General features: G+C 37.6%; 2 protein-coding genes across 5 annotated transcripts in view; both read left to right on the forward strand.

Moving 5' to 3' along the window:
- Positions 1–14,475, forward strand: part of LOC126746183 (plasma membrane ascorbate-dependent reductase CYBRD1) — a 28,884-nt gene extending 14,409 nt beyond the window's left edge. For 2 of the 4 annotated variants that reach the window (XM_050454331.1, XM_050454334.1), the window contains 4 exons: positions 4,580–4,803; positions 5,602–5,810; positions 8,704–8,873; positions 9,386–12,211. In XM_050454331.1, the coding sequence (XP_050310288.1) occupies positions 4,580–4,803; positions 5,602–5,810; positions 8,704–8,873; positions 9,386–9,536 (754 nt within the window). In that variant the 3' untranslated portion in view covers positions 9,537–12,211. Of the gene's footprint in view, positions 1–2,484; positions 2,700–4,579; positions 4,804–5,601; positions 5,811–8,703; positions 8,874–9,385; positions 12,212–12,520; positions 12,645–13,558 lie in introns of those variants that run through there. The other 2 variants (XM_050454332.1, XM_050454333.1) reach the window with 2 other exon arrangements.
- A 345-nt stretch (positions 14,476–14,820) lies between these two features.
- LOC126746172 (probable multidrug resistance-associated protein lethal(2)03659) lies at positions 14,821–21,836 on the forward strand. The gene is made up of 8 exons (XM_050454318.1): positions 14,821–14,986; positions 15,039–15,269; positions 15,329–15,759; positions 16,591–16,747; positions 16,802–18,365; positions 18,421–18,571; positions 20,632–21,315; positions 21,368–21,836. The coding sequence occupies exons 1-8, from the start codon at positions 14,910–14,912 to the stop codon at positions 21,820–21,822; spliced, it is 3,750 nt and encodes a 1,249-aa protein (XP_050310275.1). The 5' UTR covers positions 14,821–14,909; the 3' UTR covers positions 21,823–21,836.
- Positions 21,837–22,151: the final 315 nt, after the last annotated feature.

Consider the following 22,151-nt stretch of genomic DNA (forward strand, 5'->3'; position numbering starts at 1 on the left):
GTATAGTTTTTGGTTATTCTCAGCACACGGGAAGTATTTTTTTTTTAACGCTCAAAGTTTCAGACATGTATGATATTCCAGCCCCTCTGACGGTTTAACGGTGTTTTTCCGGAAATAATGACTCAGAGAAGATAGGTGCGCCTCATCGAGGACTACAATTTTTATAAAAAACTTTTTTTGAAAAAATGTTTTTTTTTGGGAAAAAAATCAAAAAAACCTCAAAAAAATGATTTTTTTTAGTTTTTTCTGTGTAAAATTTTTACGGCGCAAAATTTCAAAAAATGTTTATTTGGATTAATTAAAACTGCATTCTCTTCAAATAAAACGGCGTATAAAGTTTAACCGTATCATTTATACAGGGTGAACACTGCTCAATTGAAAATACCCTTTTTCACACTTTTTTTTTTTCCAGCCTTAATAACTTTTTAGCGGCACCCGCTAGAGCCAAATGGCTTATGGGCGGTTTGTAGCGTGTGATAAGCAGAATCTTTTGCAATTTCAACCGTACTTCTAAGTAAACCCGTTTTTGAGTTATGAAGTTTTTAAAATTTGTTGACTTTGGAAATTAATTGTGCACACCCCGTATGTGACAGAAAAACCAAAACCAATCGAGCAGATACGCCATTCATTTTACTATGACATACTAAAATTTCATTTTTTCTCTATTTTTACAAGTACCCTAAAAGTAACTTTTTTTCAAAAAAGTCCTAAGTACGAAAAATCGCTAAAAATCTAGCCACACAAGAGCGACGTTCGAGTCACCTATGACCGGTGTTATGGCCGGCGTCTCCATGGCAACGAAAACGGCGATTTTCACCAAAAAAAGACCCTTTTTATAATCCAAATTTAACTACTAAAACCTATTGGAATCCGTCCAGAATTGATGTTAAACTGTTCCTAAGGCTTTATACTATTTTTCCATGTACAAATCATAAGGTAAAAACCTTTTTTTATACCCGAAATCATCGTCTGAAAATGGTCGATTTTGACGTCTACGCACGATTTTAATGCGGACTTTTACGGTGGTTTGACAACATGGCGTCAACGTGGACGAATCGGCTCGGACTTGCTTTCTAATTTCATTGATAAAATGCTTAAAATAGCTCAGAACTTCCTGAAATTAGTACGGAATTATTCAAGAGACTCTGGAGAATCCGAATATGTGCATATCTTTTACCAAATCGTATTCTTTTAGCCGTGATAATTAGGCAACGTTTGACGTTTTAGCATTTTCCGTGTATTATTATTATTATAATATTCATGCGACACAGTGGTCTATACAAGGCATTTTGCTAGAAAAAAATTACAACACAGTGGGTCCTAATGATAAAAAAAAAATTAATGGGTATTATTATTTTACGTGGTAATTTTTTTTTTTTAACTTTTTTGGTATTTGCCCGATTTGAATGAAATTTGGTATTTGGGTTTGCTTGTTATTAAAGGGATTTTTTTTAATTAACATTATTGTTATTTGTTCGATTTGGTAGTTGGGGTTCACTTAGGGTTTAATTATTAGTTTTTTGTACATTTTCGCCTTATATAGCTTTTATTTGTTGACAAAAATAACATTTGCGCATTCACAGTGCAACGTTGCCACTTAGTGGTCTGCTGCACATTAATAAAAATGGTGAAAATGGCGAGCAAATGCTTGCATCTAAAGTCGCCTTAAACTTAAACTATATTTTTCTTAATTGTCTCATCCGCCAAAAGATAGCGCTGGGTTAAATTGTCATTGTCACTTACAGCCGCCCCAGTGTTGCCACTATGAAGAAAATATGACAAGCATGACATTTGACATCTACAAGTTTGACGTATTTCACGCAATGTTGCCCCTCCCTGTTTTACTAATAATAGAGCTGACATTATCGATACGATGTCCGTGTGTGTGCCCCCGGTGCATTGTCGGGCCCGCACATATCTATAAAATACAGTACGGAAAAGGGCAATTATCTCATGAATTTATTGTTATTGTGCTTCGCCTCGCCGGATTAAATGCACTTTATAGGATAATAGAATAGATAAACATCGTAATTCTGCCTTTTATTGCAGTAAAAGACCCGTTTTTATAAGTTGACCCGAATATGTCATCCGAAGTTGTCACAAAAAAATGTCAATATAGTGCGTTTAGACATACGTCACATTTATATTTCAATCTTAATCTAAAAAAGTTGTGTCCTTTGATACAATGAAATTACGAAGATCTTATTAGCCTAGCATAAGTCTGGTTAGTTACCTTGATGTTGTTGAATTTAATCTGAATCTGTCATAATGTTGTCAAGTGTCTAGCGGCTTCCTATTTGACAGTTCAAGAAACAATAGTGCCTCAAGATGGCGCCATTTTTCAAAACCTTCAGCCGAGCGCCTTATTGTTAATCCCAAAAGTATATAGAGACAATACAATTAAATATTACGCTATCGCTTCAAATTAAATATTACAAAATTTAAAACGAAAATAAACCATTACGACGCTCATATACATAATGTGAGCTCATAAGAAAATGCTAATTTACTGTGCACATTCGATATTATATAGTCAGTCGGTCTAATAATAATCTTTTGACGTTAGGAGTTATACCAAGTGTGCGTTTCTGGTGATTGAATAATAATAATATGTGCATCGCCTTGTTCTGCATGAAAGGGACGAACACCATCAAGGTTTACAAGCCTTGTCCTTGTCCGAATCACGTGAATATCAGCAGGTAAACTCCCGAATATTACGCGGTGCCAATGAATTATGGCTTATTTGTTTTTATATTAATATTTGCCGAATATTTAGGCTTGATTTATGACGTTAATTAGACGAGGGGTGTTCCAATAGTCAACGTGAGTTTTCCTAGGTTATCTCGTTTAATATTGGTTTTTAGATTTAAAAGGTTGTCATGAAAGTTGTAGCTCTTTTGGGGGGCTATAAGAGTGGTTATAATCAATTTTTTCGTAAGAGTAACCGTTTTCACATTACAGGCTGTTAAAAGCTTAATTTCTCAGCTAATATTAATCTTAGGTTAACAAGTTAACGATAAAAGTTGTAGTCCTCAAAAAGCTCTACAAAAATGGTTATTAACAATTTTTTGATTGGAACAATCGTTTTTAAGTTACAAGCAGCTGAAAGTTAATTATTTAAATTTATGAAGTCAGTCTGCACATTTTGGTCAAAAATTACTATTAAAAAATTCTATTGAAAAGGCGTCAACTTCCACTGAAAACTGCAAAAAGGTGGAACAGTTTCTTAAATTATCCTGCTTGAAAGTTGAGATAGTAATCTAAGAATTCCAGTTTTTTTGACTTTGGACTATGCCTCACAAAATTGGCTCTAACTCAAAAAGTTCTTAAGTTACAAAAATTGTTTATATATGTAATGATTCTATAAAAAAGGCGTCAACTTTCACTGTAAACCGCAAAAGTGTGCCTGGAATAGTTTACTAATGATCCTGTTTGAAAGTCGATATAATAATCTAAGATTTCTACTATTTTTGACTTTGGACTATGCCTCACCAAATCGACTTTAACTCAGAAAGTTCTTAAGTTACAAAAATCGTTTATTTATGAAATGATTCTATAAAAAAGGAATCAAATTTCACTGAAAACCACAAAAGTGTGCCTGGAATAGTTTCAAAATTATCCTGCTTGAAAGTCGAAATAGTAATCTAAGAATTCCAGTTTTTTTGACTTTGGACTATGCCTCACAAAATTGACTCTAACTCAAAAAGTTCTTAAGTTACAAAAATTGTTTATATATGTAATGATTCTATAAAAAAGGCGTCAACTTTCACTGCAAACCGCAAAAGTGTGCCTGGAATGGCTTACTAATTATCCTGATAGAAAGTCGATATAATAATCTAAGATTTCTACTATTTTTGACTTTGGACTATGCCTCACAAATTCGACCCTAACTCCAAAAGTTGTAAGGCCACAAAAATCATTCGTATATGAAATGATTTTATAAAAAAGGAGTCAACTTTTACTGAAAATCGCAACAGTGTACTTGGAATAGTTTTCAAATTATCTTGCTTGAAACTTGAGATAGTAATCTAAGAATTCCAGTTTTTTTTGACTTTGAACTATGCCTCACAAAATTGACTCTAACTCAAAAAGTTCTTAAGTTACAGAAGTCGTTTATATACGAAATGATTCTATAAAAAAAGAGTCAACTTTCACTGAAAACCGTAAAGGTGTGCCTGGCATAGTTTCAAAATTATCCTGCTTGAAAGTCGATGTAGTAATCAAAGATTTCATCTTTTTATGCCTCAGAAATTCGACTTAAACACGCAGTAAACCAAAAAAAAAATCAATAATGCTAATAATTGTAGTATAAACTGAAAATACATAAAAAAATGACCAAAGGTTATCAAGCAATTAAATGAAACAATCACAAACTGCACTAATCGCTTTAATTAACGTATTTTTTTTAAATAATGCACTTCCTTAGTTCGATGCTACGGGGGGGCAGTCAAAAAGTTACATAGTACACCTTCAAACTCAAATATCTCCCTTACGGCTTAACATACATACAAAGTGTATGGAATATTTATAATCAGAAAAAAACCCTCTCTATAAATTTATGATTTTCCTCGTGTTTCAGTCATCGGCACTACGAGGACGACAACGAATGGGGCTGCGGCAGTTGGCTCGAGTACACCGTGGTGGTGGTACTGGCCAGCGTACTCCTGCTCGGCTCCCTCGGGCTCACCCTCTACTGGACGTTCGTTTACAGGGACGGATTCGCGTGGCGCGAGAATCCAGCCAAGGAGTTCAACCTGCACCCAGTCCTGATGGTCGCCGGTTTCATTACCTTCAGCGGATTTTGTAAGTGGAAGCAAACGACAACAAAAAAAGCGCATCATTTAGTCTATTTATTATGGGTGCTTCCCCCTTCCCCCTGGTCCTTCCCTCCCGAGTGAGTAATTAAGCGAAACATCACGGAATGACTGTCCAGAGGGACCAATGATGATGCATTTAATTTGCATTTTTCTGCAATCTATCAAACTCTCCCTCGTATATTTATTGAACAGAGCGCCCCCTTCCGGTTAGCATGAGATTTTATTATACAGGGGATCGTCAAAAAGTGTACTAGCGGTTAATAATTATTTAATTACCGGTCGGTTTTATAATGAGCGTGAGTAATCAATTATAGGTTGGGAGCATCACGGAATGACTCAGTGTAAGGGGGCAACAATGGTAATTAAACGTTAATGCATCTCGCGCGTCGTTTTTTATGGACTACACTCTTTGAAAACCCCTGGTATTCGTGGCTTATTGCCTAAGGCGCCCCCTCTCGGTTAAAATGAGAACTTAACATTGTCTGCTATTTTAAAAATTTTTATTATAATAAACAACCCTAATTAACTCTAACTGTGTTTATTTCAATTATATTTAAATTAGTATGAGCTAGTATACAATACAAATATTAATAGGTACCTTTTTTTGTTTTATAACCTTAATTATTGGGAAGAAAATTCAGGTTAAAACATAACCTGGACTAAGTTGATGGTGTCGGTATCTTGATGTTCCATCCGGGATTTGCCTTGGCCAGTGATGATCTAAAAATTATTTAAATCTGTAATAGGCGCTACCTTTACACCTCAAACATTTTTTTTTCTCTAGCGGTGCTACTGTACAGGATATGCAGGTGCTGTAGACGGATCTACGTGAAGCTGTTGCACACGGTGTTCCACGCCCTGGCGATACCGTGTATCGCCCTCGGGTTCCTCGCCGTACTGGACTCGCACAACTTGGCTCAACCGCCGATACCCAACTTTTACTCGTTGCACAGTTGGATCGGTTTGACCGCCATGGGACTGTTTGCCATACAGGTAAATTCGAGTTGTTTCTTATTACATAAGACGCGCCCATGTAAATAATCTTTGGTTTAACATTTCACGATTTTGTTGCGGTGAAAGGGTGAACGCCTCTGCCTCATGATCAACGGTTTAAATGCCGTGAAAATAAACAATGTCGTCGCGGAAGGAACTTCTGACGCTTTCTAAAGTTTTATGGCCGATTACGTTGTTTCGGTTTATTCGTGTTTGTTTTAATTGGTTTTCGATAGGACAAGTATTGTGTTGAGAGTTATAGGTATATGTTTTTGCGAAGCAGACGGCCAAATAAATAATGGATCAGTTTTTGCGCCGAGCGGAGCGGACGGCAAAATAACCAACGGATCAGTTTTTGCGCCGAACGGAGCGGACGGCAAAATAACCAACGGAGCAGTTTTTGCGCCGAACGGAGCGGACGGCAAAATAACCAACGGATCAAATTTTGCGCCGAGCGGAGCGGACGGCTACAGAACCAACGGATCAAATTTTGTGCCGAGCGGAGCGGACGGCAAAATAACTAACGGATCAGTTTTTGCGCCGAGCGGAGCGGACGGCTACATAACCAACGGATTAAATTTTGCGCCGAGCGGAGCGGACGGCTAAATAACCAACGGATCAAATTTTGCGCCGAGTGGAGCGGACGGCAAAATAACCAACGGATCAGTTTTTGCGCCGAATGGAGCGGACGGCTAGATAACCAACGGATCAAATTTTGCGCCGAGTGGAGCGGACGGCAAAATAACCAACGGATCAGTTTTTGCGCCGAGCGGAGCGGACGGCTACATAACCAACGGATTAAATTTTGCGCCGAGCGGAGCGGACGGCTAAATAACCAACGGATTAAATTTTGCGCCGAGCGGAGCGGGCGGCAAAATAACCAACGGAGCAGTTTTTGCGCCGAGCGGAGCGGACGGCTACATAACCAGTGGATTAGTTTTTGCGCCGAATAAAGTACATGGTTAAATATTAATTTATTATAAAATTAAATGTTACTGCATCCTCCGTTTATCACTTTTTATATTTGCGTACTGTAATTATAAAAGACCCCTACATAGGTCTGGGTTTCAGAAATTAAACAAAAAATGTCCACAAAATGTATAACTATAATATTTTAAGAATGGTTTATGGCACAAATTCAAGGTACCTATATAATACAAATTAACAGTTATACACGCTTGTTTAAATATTAATATATGTTTTTGCGAAGCAGACGGCCAAATGGCCAAATAAGTAATAGATCAGTATTTGCGCCGAGCGGAGCGGACGGCTACATAACCAACGGATCAGTTTTTGCGCCTAGCGGAGTGGACGGCTAAGTGAAATAACGATCGCAATTCACGGCTAAATGTTAAATATTAATTTATGATTAATTCCATTAAAAATTAAATGTCTGGCTAGGGAATTTGGAAACGAATGTATGGGTTGCTTCTTTGTGTTTCATGTATTAATCATATAAGAGGTTTTTGTAAAACAATTCCTAATTTTCTACCAGAGTTCACAATATTGCTAAAATAAAATAGACAAACAATATCCATTTAAGTTATGCATATTATTCTCAACAGTTGAATTAATTGTTTTTCAGTTAGTTTTATTTCTTAATTTCTCAAAGTTATATTTGGCCTTTTGTGACTATAGATCCAATGCACTATTTTGTAACAAGGTTATTTTACCTTAAATCCAATTTTCCATTAAAATTAATAAATCAATTATCTAATAATTCTTCAACAATCTTCTAGTCAAGATGAGACTGGAATTAAACCCATTTAAACTTTCCATCGAGATATTCATTTAAACTCATCACATATTGAACCTTTTCAGACAATTCTGTAGACCAAATTTTATGGAATACACATCTAGGAGGTTTAATTTCGGGTATTCACGCGGAATACCACGGCTGAATGTTGAATATTAGAATTGTATCTAATAATAATTACTATTATAAATTCATAATGAGATAATCGAAATTAAATAGTTTACGGCAAAATGGATCATATTTTGCGCCGAACTGAGCGGACGGCAAAGTAAAATAGCGGATCAGATTTTGCGCCCAGCGGAGCGGGCGGCTAAATAAAATAGCGGATCATATTTTGCGGCCAGCGGAGCGGACGGCTAAGTAAAATAGCGGATCAGATTTTGCGCCCAGCGGAGCGGGCGGCTAAATAAAATAGCGGATCATATTTTGCGCCCAGCGGAGCGGACGGTTAAATAAAATAGCGGATCATATTTTGCGCCCAGCGGAGCGGACGGCTAAATAAATTAGCGGATTATATTTTGCGCCGAGCGGAGCGGACGGTTAAGTAAAATAGCGGATCACATTTTGTGCCTAGCGGAGCGGACGGCTAAATAAAATAGCGGATCATATTTTGCGCCGAAAGGAGCGGACGGCTAAATGTTGAATATTAATTCAAATGACGAAAACAATTTTAGTTACCTTTTGATTAATTTATAAGTTCATATAAAAACTAAATATATAAATATTGTATTTTCGATGGTATCTCACTGAACCCCAGAATAGCCGATAATTCAAATGAATTAAACAAAATCCAACGCCAACGCCACGTTTATTTTTCGTGAATAGTGGGCACCTGTTACATACACCTTAAACTATTTAAATTAAATATGAAATGATTGTTTCATTACATATGACCTTCATATACACAAACGCGCCTTGTAGATTCTATACGGTATAATGCATAAATATAGGCTTCGGAATGTCGTGTTTTACTTTCAAATTATCATCTAAAAGCCGCCTCGACTACCGTTAATATATCTGATAATTTAGATGCAAAGGAAAATAGGTCGTGTAAACGCACTGTACGAGCATTAATTAGTTAATTCAGACAAATTGCTGCTTGGGTCATTTAGGGTAATATTGTCCTCATTATTATAGTTCGTGGTCGGATTCTTCAGTTTCCTGATCTTGTTGTGCTGCGAGGGCGCCACTGCCGGCTTTAGGGCCGCCCTTGTGCCCATCCACGCCTCCTTCGGTCTCACCACGTTCATTTTGGCCATCGCAGCCGCCCTCACCGGTCTCACCGAGAAGGCTCTGTTCGAATTGGGGTAAGTTGTCAACGGTAATAATAAACAACACAAAACAATTGATTTTAGCATGATAATAATAATGGCATCGTCCGCGGAATTTTATATATTTTGTAAGGCTTTTTACTGCATCAATACATGTATGTTCAATAGCTACTTTAAACCGTGTAAGGAAATTTAAAGTTTGGCGCCAAATGGAGCGTACGTCAATAAATGGAAGTACGTATAGGCAACCAGTTTGATTGGTTTTCGCGATCAGTCTAGCGGGTTGCCTACCTGCCTTTTAATTTTATTTACAGTTTGAACAAAGGAAATTATGCAATTAAATAAATAGTTGTCTATTGGATTAAAAATATGGATCTATTGTAAGTCGATGTTTTTGGGCAATGTCAAATAAAGCGCCATCTCGATTAAAAACTTTTCGTCACAGATGGCGCCCGTCTCCTGTCACTTTGTCTTTTATTTAACAGTTATCATAATCGTTTCATTTATTTGTTTGTTTATTTATTGTTTTTCACAATTTCACCCACCAGGCCCAGTTATAAGTACGTCCGCGATGAAGGGATCGTGGTGAACACGATCGGGGTCTCACTGGTCGCGCTCGCCATCCTAATGGGGTACATACTGCAAAGGGACGAGTTTAGATATAGGGCCCACATCCTCATCAGATCTGGAGATCTTTAGGGTTTTTTTTTTTTTTAATTTAGGTTGGTAATATTTTAACAATTGTTTGTTGAAATAGAACCAGAGAGAGAGAGGGGGTGTGTAAGGGATTTTTGACATTTAAAAAACCCCTTTATTACTTCCTATATGTCGGTTGGCACAGCAATCTTGTAACAAACTGTTAATGATTTTTAGAAATTTTGAATGTGTACAAGCAATGATTCTGCTTAATTTACTTTGTCCTGGAATTTGCCAAATTGTCGGCAATAAAAGAAAAATGGTAATTAAATACACGCACGTTAACCTAACTCAATCGAATCCAACTTAAACCGGAAAAAAACTAACGGTTTAAGTCAATTTTAAGCAACTTCTTAATAATTCCCTAAAACATTATCACAAATCATAGATGGCCATTCAGGACCAGTTGGCACGCGTCCACCCTCCGTAGGCTACCGCGCCGTCCTTTTTTTGCCATGTGCGAGACAAGGATGGACTTATATGACGAAGTGTCATAGTAGCGGAACGTCCAAACTGGTCTGCAATTTTTTTTAATACTTGTGAGTTTTAAAAAAAAGAGTAAAAAAAATATTTTTTTGGAAATTTTAGTTTGACATTTGATCAATTTGTTTTTTGTCATGAGATGATTCTTTTAATTATTCTTCACTCCTCTTTTGTCAAAAATGTCGACTGTTCTAAATTGAAATATATGAGTGGGAGTGAGACGGACAATAACCAAATATAATGCAGGGAATATGTTAACCCAACTTTTTTGAAGGTAATTTCTAACTATATAAACGGTACGTTATTTAAGATTAATTAACAATTATTTTTATTACGGGTTAAACATTGTGTTTATTCTCACAAGGTCTTTTATTATTTCGGTACTACTTCTTCGAACTTTATTACAATTAAGACCGTTTGATTTAGTAACTTCAGTTGTTTGGAAGAGACGAATAATTGATATAACTGCCTGAAAGAGATCAGTATTTAATTTTGCCTGAAATTATGGACAGTTGACATTATAAGTAGTATTAGGTGTCCGTGTAAATTTGCTTATATTATTAAAAAAAAAAATTCCGACACTAAAAGCAAATTTGCAATTATTTCTTCCAGAGATTAATAATTAGTTAATTTTTAAAATTTTCCCTGCAATTACAGGCGAACAAGGTAAGGTAACTTTATATATTATTCCAGGCAGTTCAGGTAATTTTTCAAGCTTCGTCCCAGAAGTTGAGATGAAAAAAATTGCCCAAAAAACTACGTCAACCCTTTTAAAATGTACCAAAGTTAACCACAACTGCCTGAAAGAGACAAACAAGTTAAAATATTTGCCTGGAAAATGACTTCAAGTATCTGAAAAAAATGATTAGCTAAATCCATTTTAACTGACATTAAAAAAAAAAAGTTGAATTGCCTAAAGGAGAAAAATAATGATTGACTCAACTGAAAAAGTAGTTTAATGCCTAAAAAATTTTCTTTAATGTCTAAATTAAATAAAAACATTCCAATTGAATTCCTTGCTACAACCTGGAAAATTTACCTTCATTTTATTTAAGGGAAATTACCTAGAATTAACCAATAATTAAATAAACTACTCCAAAAATTAATTAAAAGAAACTAAATAATATAAGTGTGCACCACCTGTGAATCCGAGGTTTTTCAGCTCTACTTAAACACTTAAAAAATAACTTTTGATCGATTTTCATGTACATATACGGCAACTAAAGCCTCCATTACAAATATCAACCATTTTTTTTTTTTAAATTACGACAATTTTAATAATGCCATAAATCATCGATGGCCGTGATTCGGGAACAGTTGGCACGCGTCAACCCTCCGTAGGCTATCGCGCCGTCCTTTTCCTGCAATGTGCGAGACAAGGATGGACATATATCACGGAGGGTCATAATAGCGGAACGTCCGAACTGGTCTGCAATTTTCTCTGTAATATTTTGTGATTTTTTAGAAAAGGGTAAAAAAAAATTTTTTTTTTCAAATTTCAGTCTAATGTATGATTAGTGGGTTAATTTTCCTTAATCAGTTTTTAAGTAAAAAATCTGATTTATTTTGTTTTTTGTTGTAAACGCGGTCATTTTATTTCAATTTACTTATTTCTTTGTTTGATCATTAATATATCCTAAATTGTAAAAAAAAATAGATCTTGTCACATGACTGCTGTGTCACCCGGTATTTATACATATATATAATAAACTCGAATGTACTGTCTAAATATTAATATATTATATATACTTATAAAATAATAGTACAATTGTTCAATGAAACCGAAAGTCATTTATAACAATTAAATTGTTTCGTGCATTTCCTGCCTACTGCGAATATGGCAACGCATCACGTCATATTTCCTTGAATATTTTTTATACATGTGACCACTTGGTATATTATTTATAGTTTTTATACCCATATATTATGTGTTAAGTGTTCGTTTGTTTTATTTTTGTATATTTTGTTCGCTTCTTTATTGTTTAGTTACTATATGTCAACGAACAGAGGCGGAGGGGGCGCTGTCAAACAAACTTTTTAATTAGATAAACGACACAATTGTAACCGTTTGTTTGACAGCGCTTACTGCCGCTATAGTTGTTAGGACTCATTTTCATCACACAACGATTTCTCATATAAATATAATTAATTATATAAAAAGACCATATAACAATAAAATAATTTTTTAGACCTAATTGATGTTTATATTCTTTTGTGCGTTTGTGTCCCCGCTTGAAATAATTGACGGTTTGTATTATTGTTTTGGCTTGAACTTTTACTATTCACACTAACGATTTCTTCTTTAACGCCTCATGAATTGTGCATGAAAAACTTTTATTTGAATTTTAAGGCAAGCGCCAGCTAACGACTAAACTAAACACTTGATTGCATCTTGACTGCTGCCAAACCAAATTCCGCATATGCATACATTATTTTAGCATAGAATCGCGCTTGCACTCCGCTGATGTACATATCACATCTATCTTCTAATAATGCTTTTTCAGAGAGAGATATCCTAAGTGGGAAAACGAGGGAATTATCATGAACGCTCTGGGGGTCTCCTTCGTCGCCCTGGCTATCCTGGTAACATACGCGGTGCGAAGCAATAATCTCAAATCTGATGTTAAGGTGAGTCAAACGTCAACTCTCCCTAGGGTTTTATTGTTAAACGTTGACTTGCCTCTCTACTTGTCATTGTAATATTAGGTTATGTATATCAATTGAAATATAATAGGGGCAAGCTATTTATTGCAATTGTTGCATGTTCAATTTTTTGAAGTTGAACCACGAACTTAATAAATATACTTGGACTGCCAATTAAATGAAAAGTAAATGACCACTACGCCATTTTGCGTGATTGTGTCCTTTCGATGTTGGTCACTCTGACGAATTTCAGCTGTGCCAATTGTAGGGAAACACAACAATTAATGTTTTTGAGAGGTTATGTTTACAAAAATACAAAATAGTTACACTTTTATTTTCTTTCTATTTTTACTATTACGAGTTTTACTTGCCTTCTATGTACAGCGTGTTTCCACATTAATGATTTTATGAGGGTTTGTAATTAGCAAGGGTTTGTATAGTAAAAATATATTATTCTATCATAAACAACACAGACAATTTACAATAATTCGGTTTTGAGAAATAGTGAACCAAATAACTTTAAATAAAGTTGGTTCACGTACATTATTCACGTATTAAATAAGGAGGAAGATACATCGCCTGTTCCAGACGATATACCCAAGCGTCGTTTACAAATAGCCAAAAACTAGGCAATCCGCTATACACACACACGTCAAACGTCAACTTCATTACCGTCATTCAATATATTTTTTGTTGTTCAGAGTGACCAACATCAAAAGGACACAGCCACTATAAAAATGGCGGCCACCAGGCAGTGGTCATTTTTGGATATCGTGGCCATCAGGTATATTTAGTAAGTTCGTGGTTTGAACACGGATTTGTTTCACATACAAAGGGGGCAAGTGTTTTATAGGTTAGGAACCGGCATATAGATTCTAACTCTAATGATTTGTTCCTAGATGGCAACGTTGGATCACATGTAGGACGGGGCGCCCGTATGCGCAAAAGCCTCGGGAACAAACGCCGCTCCGGAAGTAAACGACGAGCAGGAGCGATTTTGAACGATCACGGTGGGGCCTGACGGTATTACTAAGTTTTAAGTCACTTTCACCCCCCCTCCCTCCTTCATGGTCCGTAACTCTATCATCGCCATTTTAAATGTAAATTAACCATAATACAATTATTGTACGTTAGATAAAGTAGGAGCACGTAAAGAGTGTTTTGTCGCTTTGACTTGACAGGTATGACAGACCTAAAGTGACAAAACAAACTTCATAAAATCAGTGTCTTAGGTGCTTTTTTTTTCGACAGGCCCCGCCGTTTATTTTGGACGTGCTTTATTATGTTGGGTTCGGCCGAGGTAGTTTGCTGCGTTGTTATTATTCTTGACTTTTATAGGCTTAAGTTAGACGTAAATTTATAGAATCAAAATAGCAACTTGTTAATCAAATTCCATATTAGCCATTCCAACGTAGTAAGAAATGTGTTCAGACCGAACTATATACGACCAATGAATAATGTATTATATTGTTTTAGTTGTTAAAACGTTTGTTAAATTATAAATGGGTTGTTTTGTGTTAAACTTTATATCTCGGTTAATGTTAATAAATAAATTTACTCGATTATTATAGAGGGTCATCTCAGTAGTTGTGCCATTACATCGATGTATCAATCAAAAACGCATGTTAAATTAGCTGTTTAGTGGTGATGTTATCGTGTATTAATGTATAACAGTAATCATAAGTATTGTCGTTTATTTTGTCATGTTCACTCGAAAAATGTAAATTCGCCAAACTAGTTTTATTTAGATGGACATTATTAACTTTAGTCAAACCGTTAACAATCTGTATTGTATTAAACGTCTTTTTTGTGTTAATCGGGTTTTTATTGAGTACAACCCTGACTTTCAAGCTCCTCCCACTTAAACAAATTTAAATTTGGCTGCTCCCATCCACGTCTTTTAGCGCATGCCCTGGGAGCTCCTCCCACTTAAAATGTGCGCCATGGTCAAGCGGACAGGACCGGATTAAGTACGAAACGCGTTATCTCGGACAAATAATGTTTTCGAACTTTTAAGATAACATTGTAAATTTATTTACAGTTTCTCTTTACACAAGTTAAATATATCTTTCTATTGTTGTCACGTCTATTTACGTCGATAAGCTCAAGACAAACTTTCCACGTATAATAGAGTCTTAACACTCATATTTATTTAATAAAACAATCGAAATCCTTCGAGCCTTTTGTCTCCGTATCCGATTGAAGAGACTTAGTTGTTTTCCTACATCCGTGAATTGAACATTTTCATGCATGGATCACGTAGGGCAAGTCAAGCGCGGCACCAACCCCAGGGAGAAGGCAAACGTCTTCTCCCTATTAACCTTCACGTAAGTCCTTAACGGAAAAAGAGAACACAGCAGCGGTGAATCCCCGTTTTAGGTACACCGGTCCTTTGTTCACTCGCTCCCTAAAAAAGGACTTGGAAGAGGACGACGTGTATGACGTGATAAAACCATGTCAAGCGAAGAAGAACGGGGACAAGTTCGAGCGGGTGTGGCGCACCAGACGAGAGCAAGGTAAAACCGCCCTTTTCCCCGTCCTATGGACCGTTTTTGGGTGGAATTATTTGCTTCTGGGACTCACCAACCTCATCTGGAAGCTCCTTATCAGGTAAGCACTCTCCCCAAAGTAGTACACCCCCATAAAAAGGGCGCACATCTCCTTTCAAGTATACTGGAACCGCAAGCCATTTCCAAACTGGTCTCCTACTTCAACCCGAGACAAACCACCATCACGTTCGAGGAGGCGGTGTTCTACGCGTGCGTGAAGATCGGATTGCGAGTGATTCACGGACTCTACGTGCAAAACTACGTGCTCTACGTGCAGCACTTGGCGATCAAGTTGCGCACCTCCTTCTGCTCGCTCGTATACCGGAAATCGTTGAAACTAACCCCGGCCGCCCTAAACGAGATCAGCCTCGGTAACGTTATCACGGTGATCACCAAGGACGTGATGGTGTTCGAGCACAACATGATGATGTTCAACGACATGTGGGTCGAACTGATCAAACTTGTCGTCGTTTGTTACTTGATCTACAATAAAATGGGCTGGACCGGTTTCGTTGGGGTGGCCGTCATGTTTGTCATCGTGCCTGCTCAAAGTAAGAATTTTTTGTGCCAGTACCAACGTCTTTGCGATTTTAAACCCCAATCCCTATATAATTATTCGCGGCAGTCGAGCCAAATTGAAACTAACTATTTGCACTCACTAACTCATTAATACTAACTCCAGGCCGTTTTTCTCATTAAAATGTTTCACTACCTTACACTTCTTTTAGATCCCCCTTGGGTGTTTTGGAATGAGCGCAATGTTGTCAACTTACATGTTGAGCATAAAGTTTCCCCAAAGTAATAGTACATTTTTCATTGGATTATAAGATACTGTTATTTAATATTATTACTTTTACCCAAGGACGTCAAAAATAAAACAAGTCTCGGTGTTAAAAAAAACAAATGTATTTACCATTTACGCAACTAAAAATACATTGACTGAGAAATGGTGAACTATTGAAATAAAACGCACACGTTGGTTTCTAAACATAGACTAACATTTATTGTACAAAGAAACATGTAAAAGGACAAAAACAGATGTGTACCATAAGTACCTACTCGAAAAAGGTTCGTTACAGGGGCCTAACAATTACAATATATTTTAAGCTAATTCAACATGAACTGGAACATCTCACCTATGGTTTACAGCTAAGAGTATTCTAGGCATTCAATGTTTTTAGCTATACACGTCCAGGTACCTTGGAAATCTTAAATTATCAATTGCCTGGAAGAAATGAATTATTCACTACTTCCAGGCGTCTGAGTAATATTATAAAAAGTAAAACTACATCCCCGATTCATTTAATCATTCCTCTTACAGTCAAACTGCTTCCTTTTAAAACTGTATGGGCCTTAGAGGTTGATCAATGCTTGATTTTCAGTTTGGGTGGCGAAATGCATCAAAAACCTAAGACTGGACCTCTCCCAAAAGACCGATCAGCGTCTGCAGACCACCCAAGAGACCTTATCGGCAATCAAGATCATCAAGATGTACACCTGGGAGAAAGTATTTTCCGCCAAAGTAGAAGAGAGACGAAGGTATTAAGAGTTCTATTTATATAACAACAAAACATAATCTAACCTAATTTCCAGACTGGAAATGACTTATTTGATGAAAGCCTTCTATCTACGATCAGCCAACTTTATCTTGGGCATGCTGACCTCCAAGGTGGGCTTCTACGTGCTGATCATGACCTACATAGCGGTCAACGGTACCATCGATGCGGACGTGGTATTTTACGTGATGAAATGCTTCGGAGACATCAGGGGTTCGGTCACCATGCTGATCCCCTTGGGGTTAGGTCGGGGGGCGGAACTCTACGCGTCCTATCAGCGCATCAACAAAATCCTCAAATGCGAAGAGTTGGACGAGAAGCACAACGACGACTACGACAAACCGAAAGTGGTGCTGAAAAACGCCACCGTACGCATCAAAGAGCAAACGATCCTTAGCGATATCAGCATGAAGTTGAAGCGTGGATTAACAATCGTGTCTGGACCGCTTGGTTGCGGCAAGAGTTCCTTGCTAAAGCTTTTCTTAAAAGACTTTCCAGTGACAGAGGGCAAAGTGTATATGCGAGGGTCATTTTCGTACAGCTCCCAGGACCCTTGGCTGTTCCCTTCGTCTATTAAGCAAAACATCACCTTTGGACAACCCTATGACGAAACCAGGTACAAGGAGGTGGTGAAGGTGTGCGCCCTGCAGTACGACTTCGATTTGTTCGAGAAGGGGGATGAAACCATCGTGGCCGACCGAGGGATTAACCTCAGCGGGGGCCAACAGGCCAGGGTGAACCTCGCCAGGGCGATTTACAAGAAAAGTGAAATTTATTTGCTCGATGATCCGTTGCACGCCCTGGACCCTAACGTTCAGGATTATATATTCCAAAATTGCATCCAGGGCTTTTTGAAGGACAAAATTGTGGTGTTGGTGACCCATAACTTGAGGCACAAAAACTGTGCTGACCACTTGATATTACTGAATAATGGTCAGATCCAATATGAAGGCAGACCGACTGAAGTTAAGGTGGATTTGGTCAAGGAAGTTACAGCCGAACAGAAGCAGGAACATGAGGAAGAACAAGAGGAGGAGGATGAAGAGATCAATGAAAAAACCAAGATGCTTAAGCAAGAGCCTTCTAAAAAAAAAGTTTACAGCGAGGTCAAGAAGACTGGCAAGGTGGACCTCACTGTATATAAGAAATACTTCTCGTTCGGGGGAGGGTTCTTCATGTTTTTAGCCATAAGTTCTTTGTTTATTGGCGCAGAATTTTCCGATAGTTACTCGGCCAAGCTCCTAACGAACTGGATTAAATTTGAACAAAATGTGACCAACATGAAAGCCTATCCTGCAGAAATGTCTAAGGAAACCAACGAATCGCTCGTGCAGCTCGAGAGTCAAGCGGATACGACCCTAAAGATCTACAGCGCCATGATATTCGGTTCCGTGCTGCTCGACCTAATCAAACAGGGCCTGTTCATCAATTTCGCCAGGAAAGCCTCCATTAACTTGCACAACGAAATGATCGAAAAACTCACCACTGGATCGATGAGTTTCTTTGACAACTACTTCATCGGGAACATCCTCAACAGGTTTTCACAAGACTTAACGAAAATTGATGAGCATTTGCCGCACACAATTAACCATTTGACTAGGGTAAGGCACTTGTATAGCATTAAAGAGAAACATCTAACAAGGGTTTTTTTTTCAGGTTGTACTAGCTGTTGCTGGGGTGGTTGGTCTAGTCACTTCGGTCAGTTGGACTTTCTTGATACCCGCAACGATTTTGGTGACTTTGATGATTATCATGCAAAGACTCTACATACCCGCCGCAAGAAGTTTGAAAAGACTGGAGTCTGCAAGTAGGTTTCTACATGGTTTTAATGTAATTAATAATCCTTTCTTTCATGTTCACTGAGTTTGAATCTTCTCAGACCCAAGTTATATATTGTAACGTTAGTTCAAATCCTTTGTTAATTAATATCTTTCAGTTTAGAGGCATGTTAGTGTTAAAAAGCTATGAAAGAAAGGGCATGTGTTATATCGCAGGTAAGAGAAAATATTGTGTACAAAGATCCTTAAAAGTAAAAAATTAGAAATTTACAGATTTACCAACAAGTAAATTAAACAATTATATGTGGAACAAAACAAAATATAAAAATGAGGTTAAGGCACAGATCAAAAGGTATCATCTACTTGACGAGTTATATGACCAGTAGTGTCAGAAGAAGGTTTCGGTTATTTATAATAATAATAATAATAATAAGCCTTTATTTCCAACAGGCAACTTGCCCAATAACAGGAAACAGTTGCAAAACAATGAAAAATATAGTTAAAAAAAAAAACACACACAAACAAACCTAAAAGAATGAAAAGAAAAGAAAAAGAGTAAAGTAAAGTCACATTCTCAAAAGTTATCCAAAGAATTAGAACAAATAACTATTAATATGATATAAAAACCCAATTATAAAAGTTTAACAAGATAATCACATATTCAACAAAATTAAATTAACTGCAATATACCTACTAACTATAACTCAAACACATGGGTCTTAATCCCAAGAGTAATGATCCACCAAGATATCGACAATCACATGAACCGGAGAGAAATTTATATCGCACATGTGACAGATCCGATTAAATATAGCGCATATTGTATATAGTGGAGATTTCAACAGGATGTTAGTATGAGGCCTTGGCAGAAAGAATGTTAGAGGATGTCTAGCATTAAGCCTAGGCACCATGAAACGTACACCGGAAAGAAGTACAGGACTATCAATGAATCCATTCAGTAACCCATGCAGGAATTTTACAGAGAAGATCATTCTTCTGAGTTGTAATGGATGTAGATTGAAGCGTTCCAATAGTTGCCGATGATCAAACCCTCTTATGAATGAATATTATGAATATATTTGAACATTATAATTGAATTGAAATATTATATTGAATTGAATTATATGAACTATTTATGAATAAGAGTAGCTGTTTCAAGATAAAAAGAGAAAATAGATTGAGCATTTTTTAAGATATGAAGAGGGGTCTACAAGAATCTCTTGACCCAGCAAAACATAGGTATCTAACTGTTTTTTTTTCAATCACAAAAATATGTTTAGTAATCCCTAAAGGAAAAAGAATACTAAATGTGCAACCATGTACAAGGAGTAAGAGTAGTCACGTCTGGTCACTCTTACTCCAAAACATCCAGAGGGAAATTTTGATATAAAATTTAGGATGTGATCTTCAAATTGAAGGCGACCATCAATGGTAGTAACAAGGAACTTACAGTTTTCTTTGGTCTTCTCACTAAAAATCATTTTTTTGAAAACCTAATCAGAATCTTTATGGCTCCACACAATATGGTGGTATCGGCAGCAGACTGAACCACTTTGCCCTGCAGTCTCAATGAACCTAAGTCATCGAGACTGGACTTCTTCTTGCTTCTATAATCTTGAAGCCTAATATTATCAAATTTACAAATTCATCATCACTGATGTCTACGGGGATTTGTTGAAGCTTACTAAACTTGCTGGTAATTTGGTATCTAGGTTCTTGTTTTATCAAAAACTTGATTTAATAAACTCATTTGCCCCTTCAGAGTTAGCTATGAGGAGAGTGGAGAAAGCAAGGAATGGGAAGGTGTGTGTACGCTTAACATTTTTGGTTATATATTCATTTCTAATATATCAGGATATTTAAGAAAATGTTTATAAAAACATTTCTATTTTTCTTATCACGAGTATGATGAATGTCATATGAGGCATTAAAAAAATAAGGTTATGTATGTAATAACAGTTGTCACTGACAACTGTCTGTCATTCATTGACAGTAATGACATCTGTCAATTTGCAGTGGAAGATGTTGCCACATACTCCAATTGATAACTACCGCCCCATGGTCTTATTGCAAATATTATTATTTTTAGCTCGTAGCCCGCTAATTGGTCATTTGAACGCCACCATGGAGGGCATAACCACCGTAAGGGCGTTCAAACTGGAAAAACTCCTCACGGAAGAGTTCGACCGTCACCAAGATCTCTACACCTCCGCCCATTACATGTCGTTCTGCGTAAGGCGAGCCTTCGATTTCTTCATGGAAATCCTCTCCACGATATTCGTATCGACCGTGATCGGGAAATTGTTGTTTTTCAACTCGGGGGAACCGGGTGCGGACGTCGGTCTGGCCATCACCAAAGCATCCCAGCTCGCCCTGTTGGTCCAGTGGGCCCTGATGCAATTATCCGACTTGGAAAACAACATGACGTCGGTGGAGAGGGTGTTGGAGTACACGGAGGTGCCGCAGGACGATTACGAGGGCGAAACGACCCCCAACTGGCCGTCCAAGGGGGCGATCAGTTACAAGGCGGTCACGCTCACTTACAAGGCGGAACAGGTCTTGAGGGGCGTCAGCTTCGACATATTGCCCAGGCAAAAGATCGGAATCGTCGGACGGACTGGGGCGGGTAAATCGTCCCTGATCTCGACCCTGTTTAGGTTGTACAATTTTGACGGGACCATTACTATTGACGGGGTTGACACCAAGAGGGTGGCCCTCAGTTACTTGCGGAACCACATTTCGATCATTCCGCAAGAGCCGCTACTGTTCCAAGGTGAGTGAAGCCTGTTGTATATGTTTCCCAAAGTTGACGTGCCAAACCGTAGGTACCATACGAGAAAACATCGATCCGTACGACCGATACAGCGACGACGAGATCTGGGACACCCTGGAAAAGGTGCATATGCGCGATCACATCCACAATCTGGACCTGAAGATCACCGATCACGGATCGAATTTTTCTACGGGGCAACGGCAGTTGATCTGTTTGGCCCGGGTGATCATTAAACGGAACAAGATCGTCGTTCTGGACGAGGCGACCGCCAACATGGACCCGGAAACGGAAATACTGGCCCAGCAAGCGATCGAGAAGCATTTCGACGATAGCACGGTGCTGATTATCGCGCATCGGTTGCAGGCGGTGTTGCAGTGCGATAAAATTATCGTCATGGACAAGGGACGGATCGTCGAGTTTGACGATCCGCACATTTTACTTGCGAATAAACAGAGTCACTTTAGTAAGATGTTAGCCATCGATAGTGCACAGACTTTTAATATATGAGTTAGTTAATGGTAGTTTCTTTTTCCCGCCTTTAATTAGTTTTGAAACGATGCCCTTTGGTACTACTGATTTCCAACTCTGGAGAATATTGGTCCTATTGGTTTGTAAAGGCTCTCACTGAAATAGGCTAAAAGTGCGGTTCACTGACACCATTATTACCAAATTTACAGGTTATATTCTATACATATTTGCCCAATTTAGGAAACTACATGAAATCGCACAGTCGGTCGGTGTCCTGCTTTGTATAAGAATTTTTTTTTGTGCAAATGTTTTTTCTATTTTTTATTACTTGAAAAATATAAAAAGGAAGAATTGGAAAGAACAAGTAT

Source organism: Anthonomus grandis, chromosome 17 (genome assembly GCF_022605725.1).
Source record: "Anthonomus grandis grandis chromosome 17, icAntGran1.3, whole genome shotgun sequence".
NCBI classification, from domain to species: domain Eukaryota; kingdom Metazoa; phylum Arthropoda; class Insecta; order Coleoptera; family Curculionidae; genus Anthonomus; species Anthonomus grandis.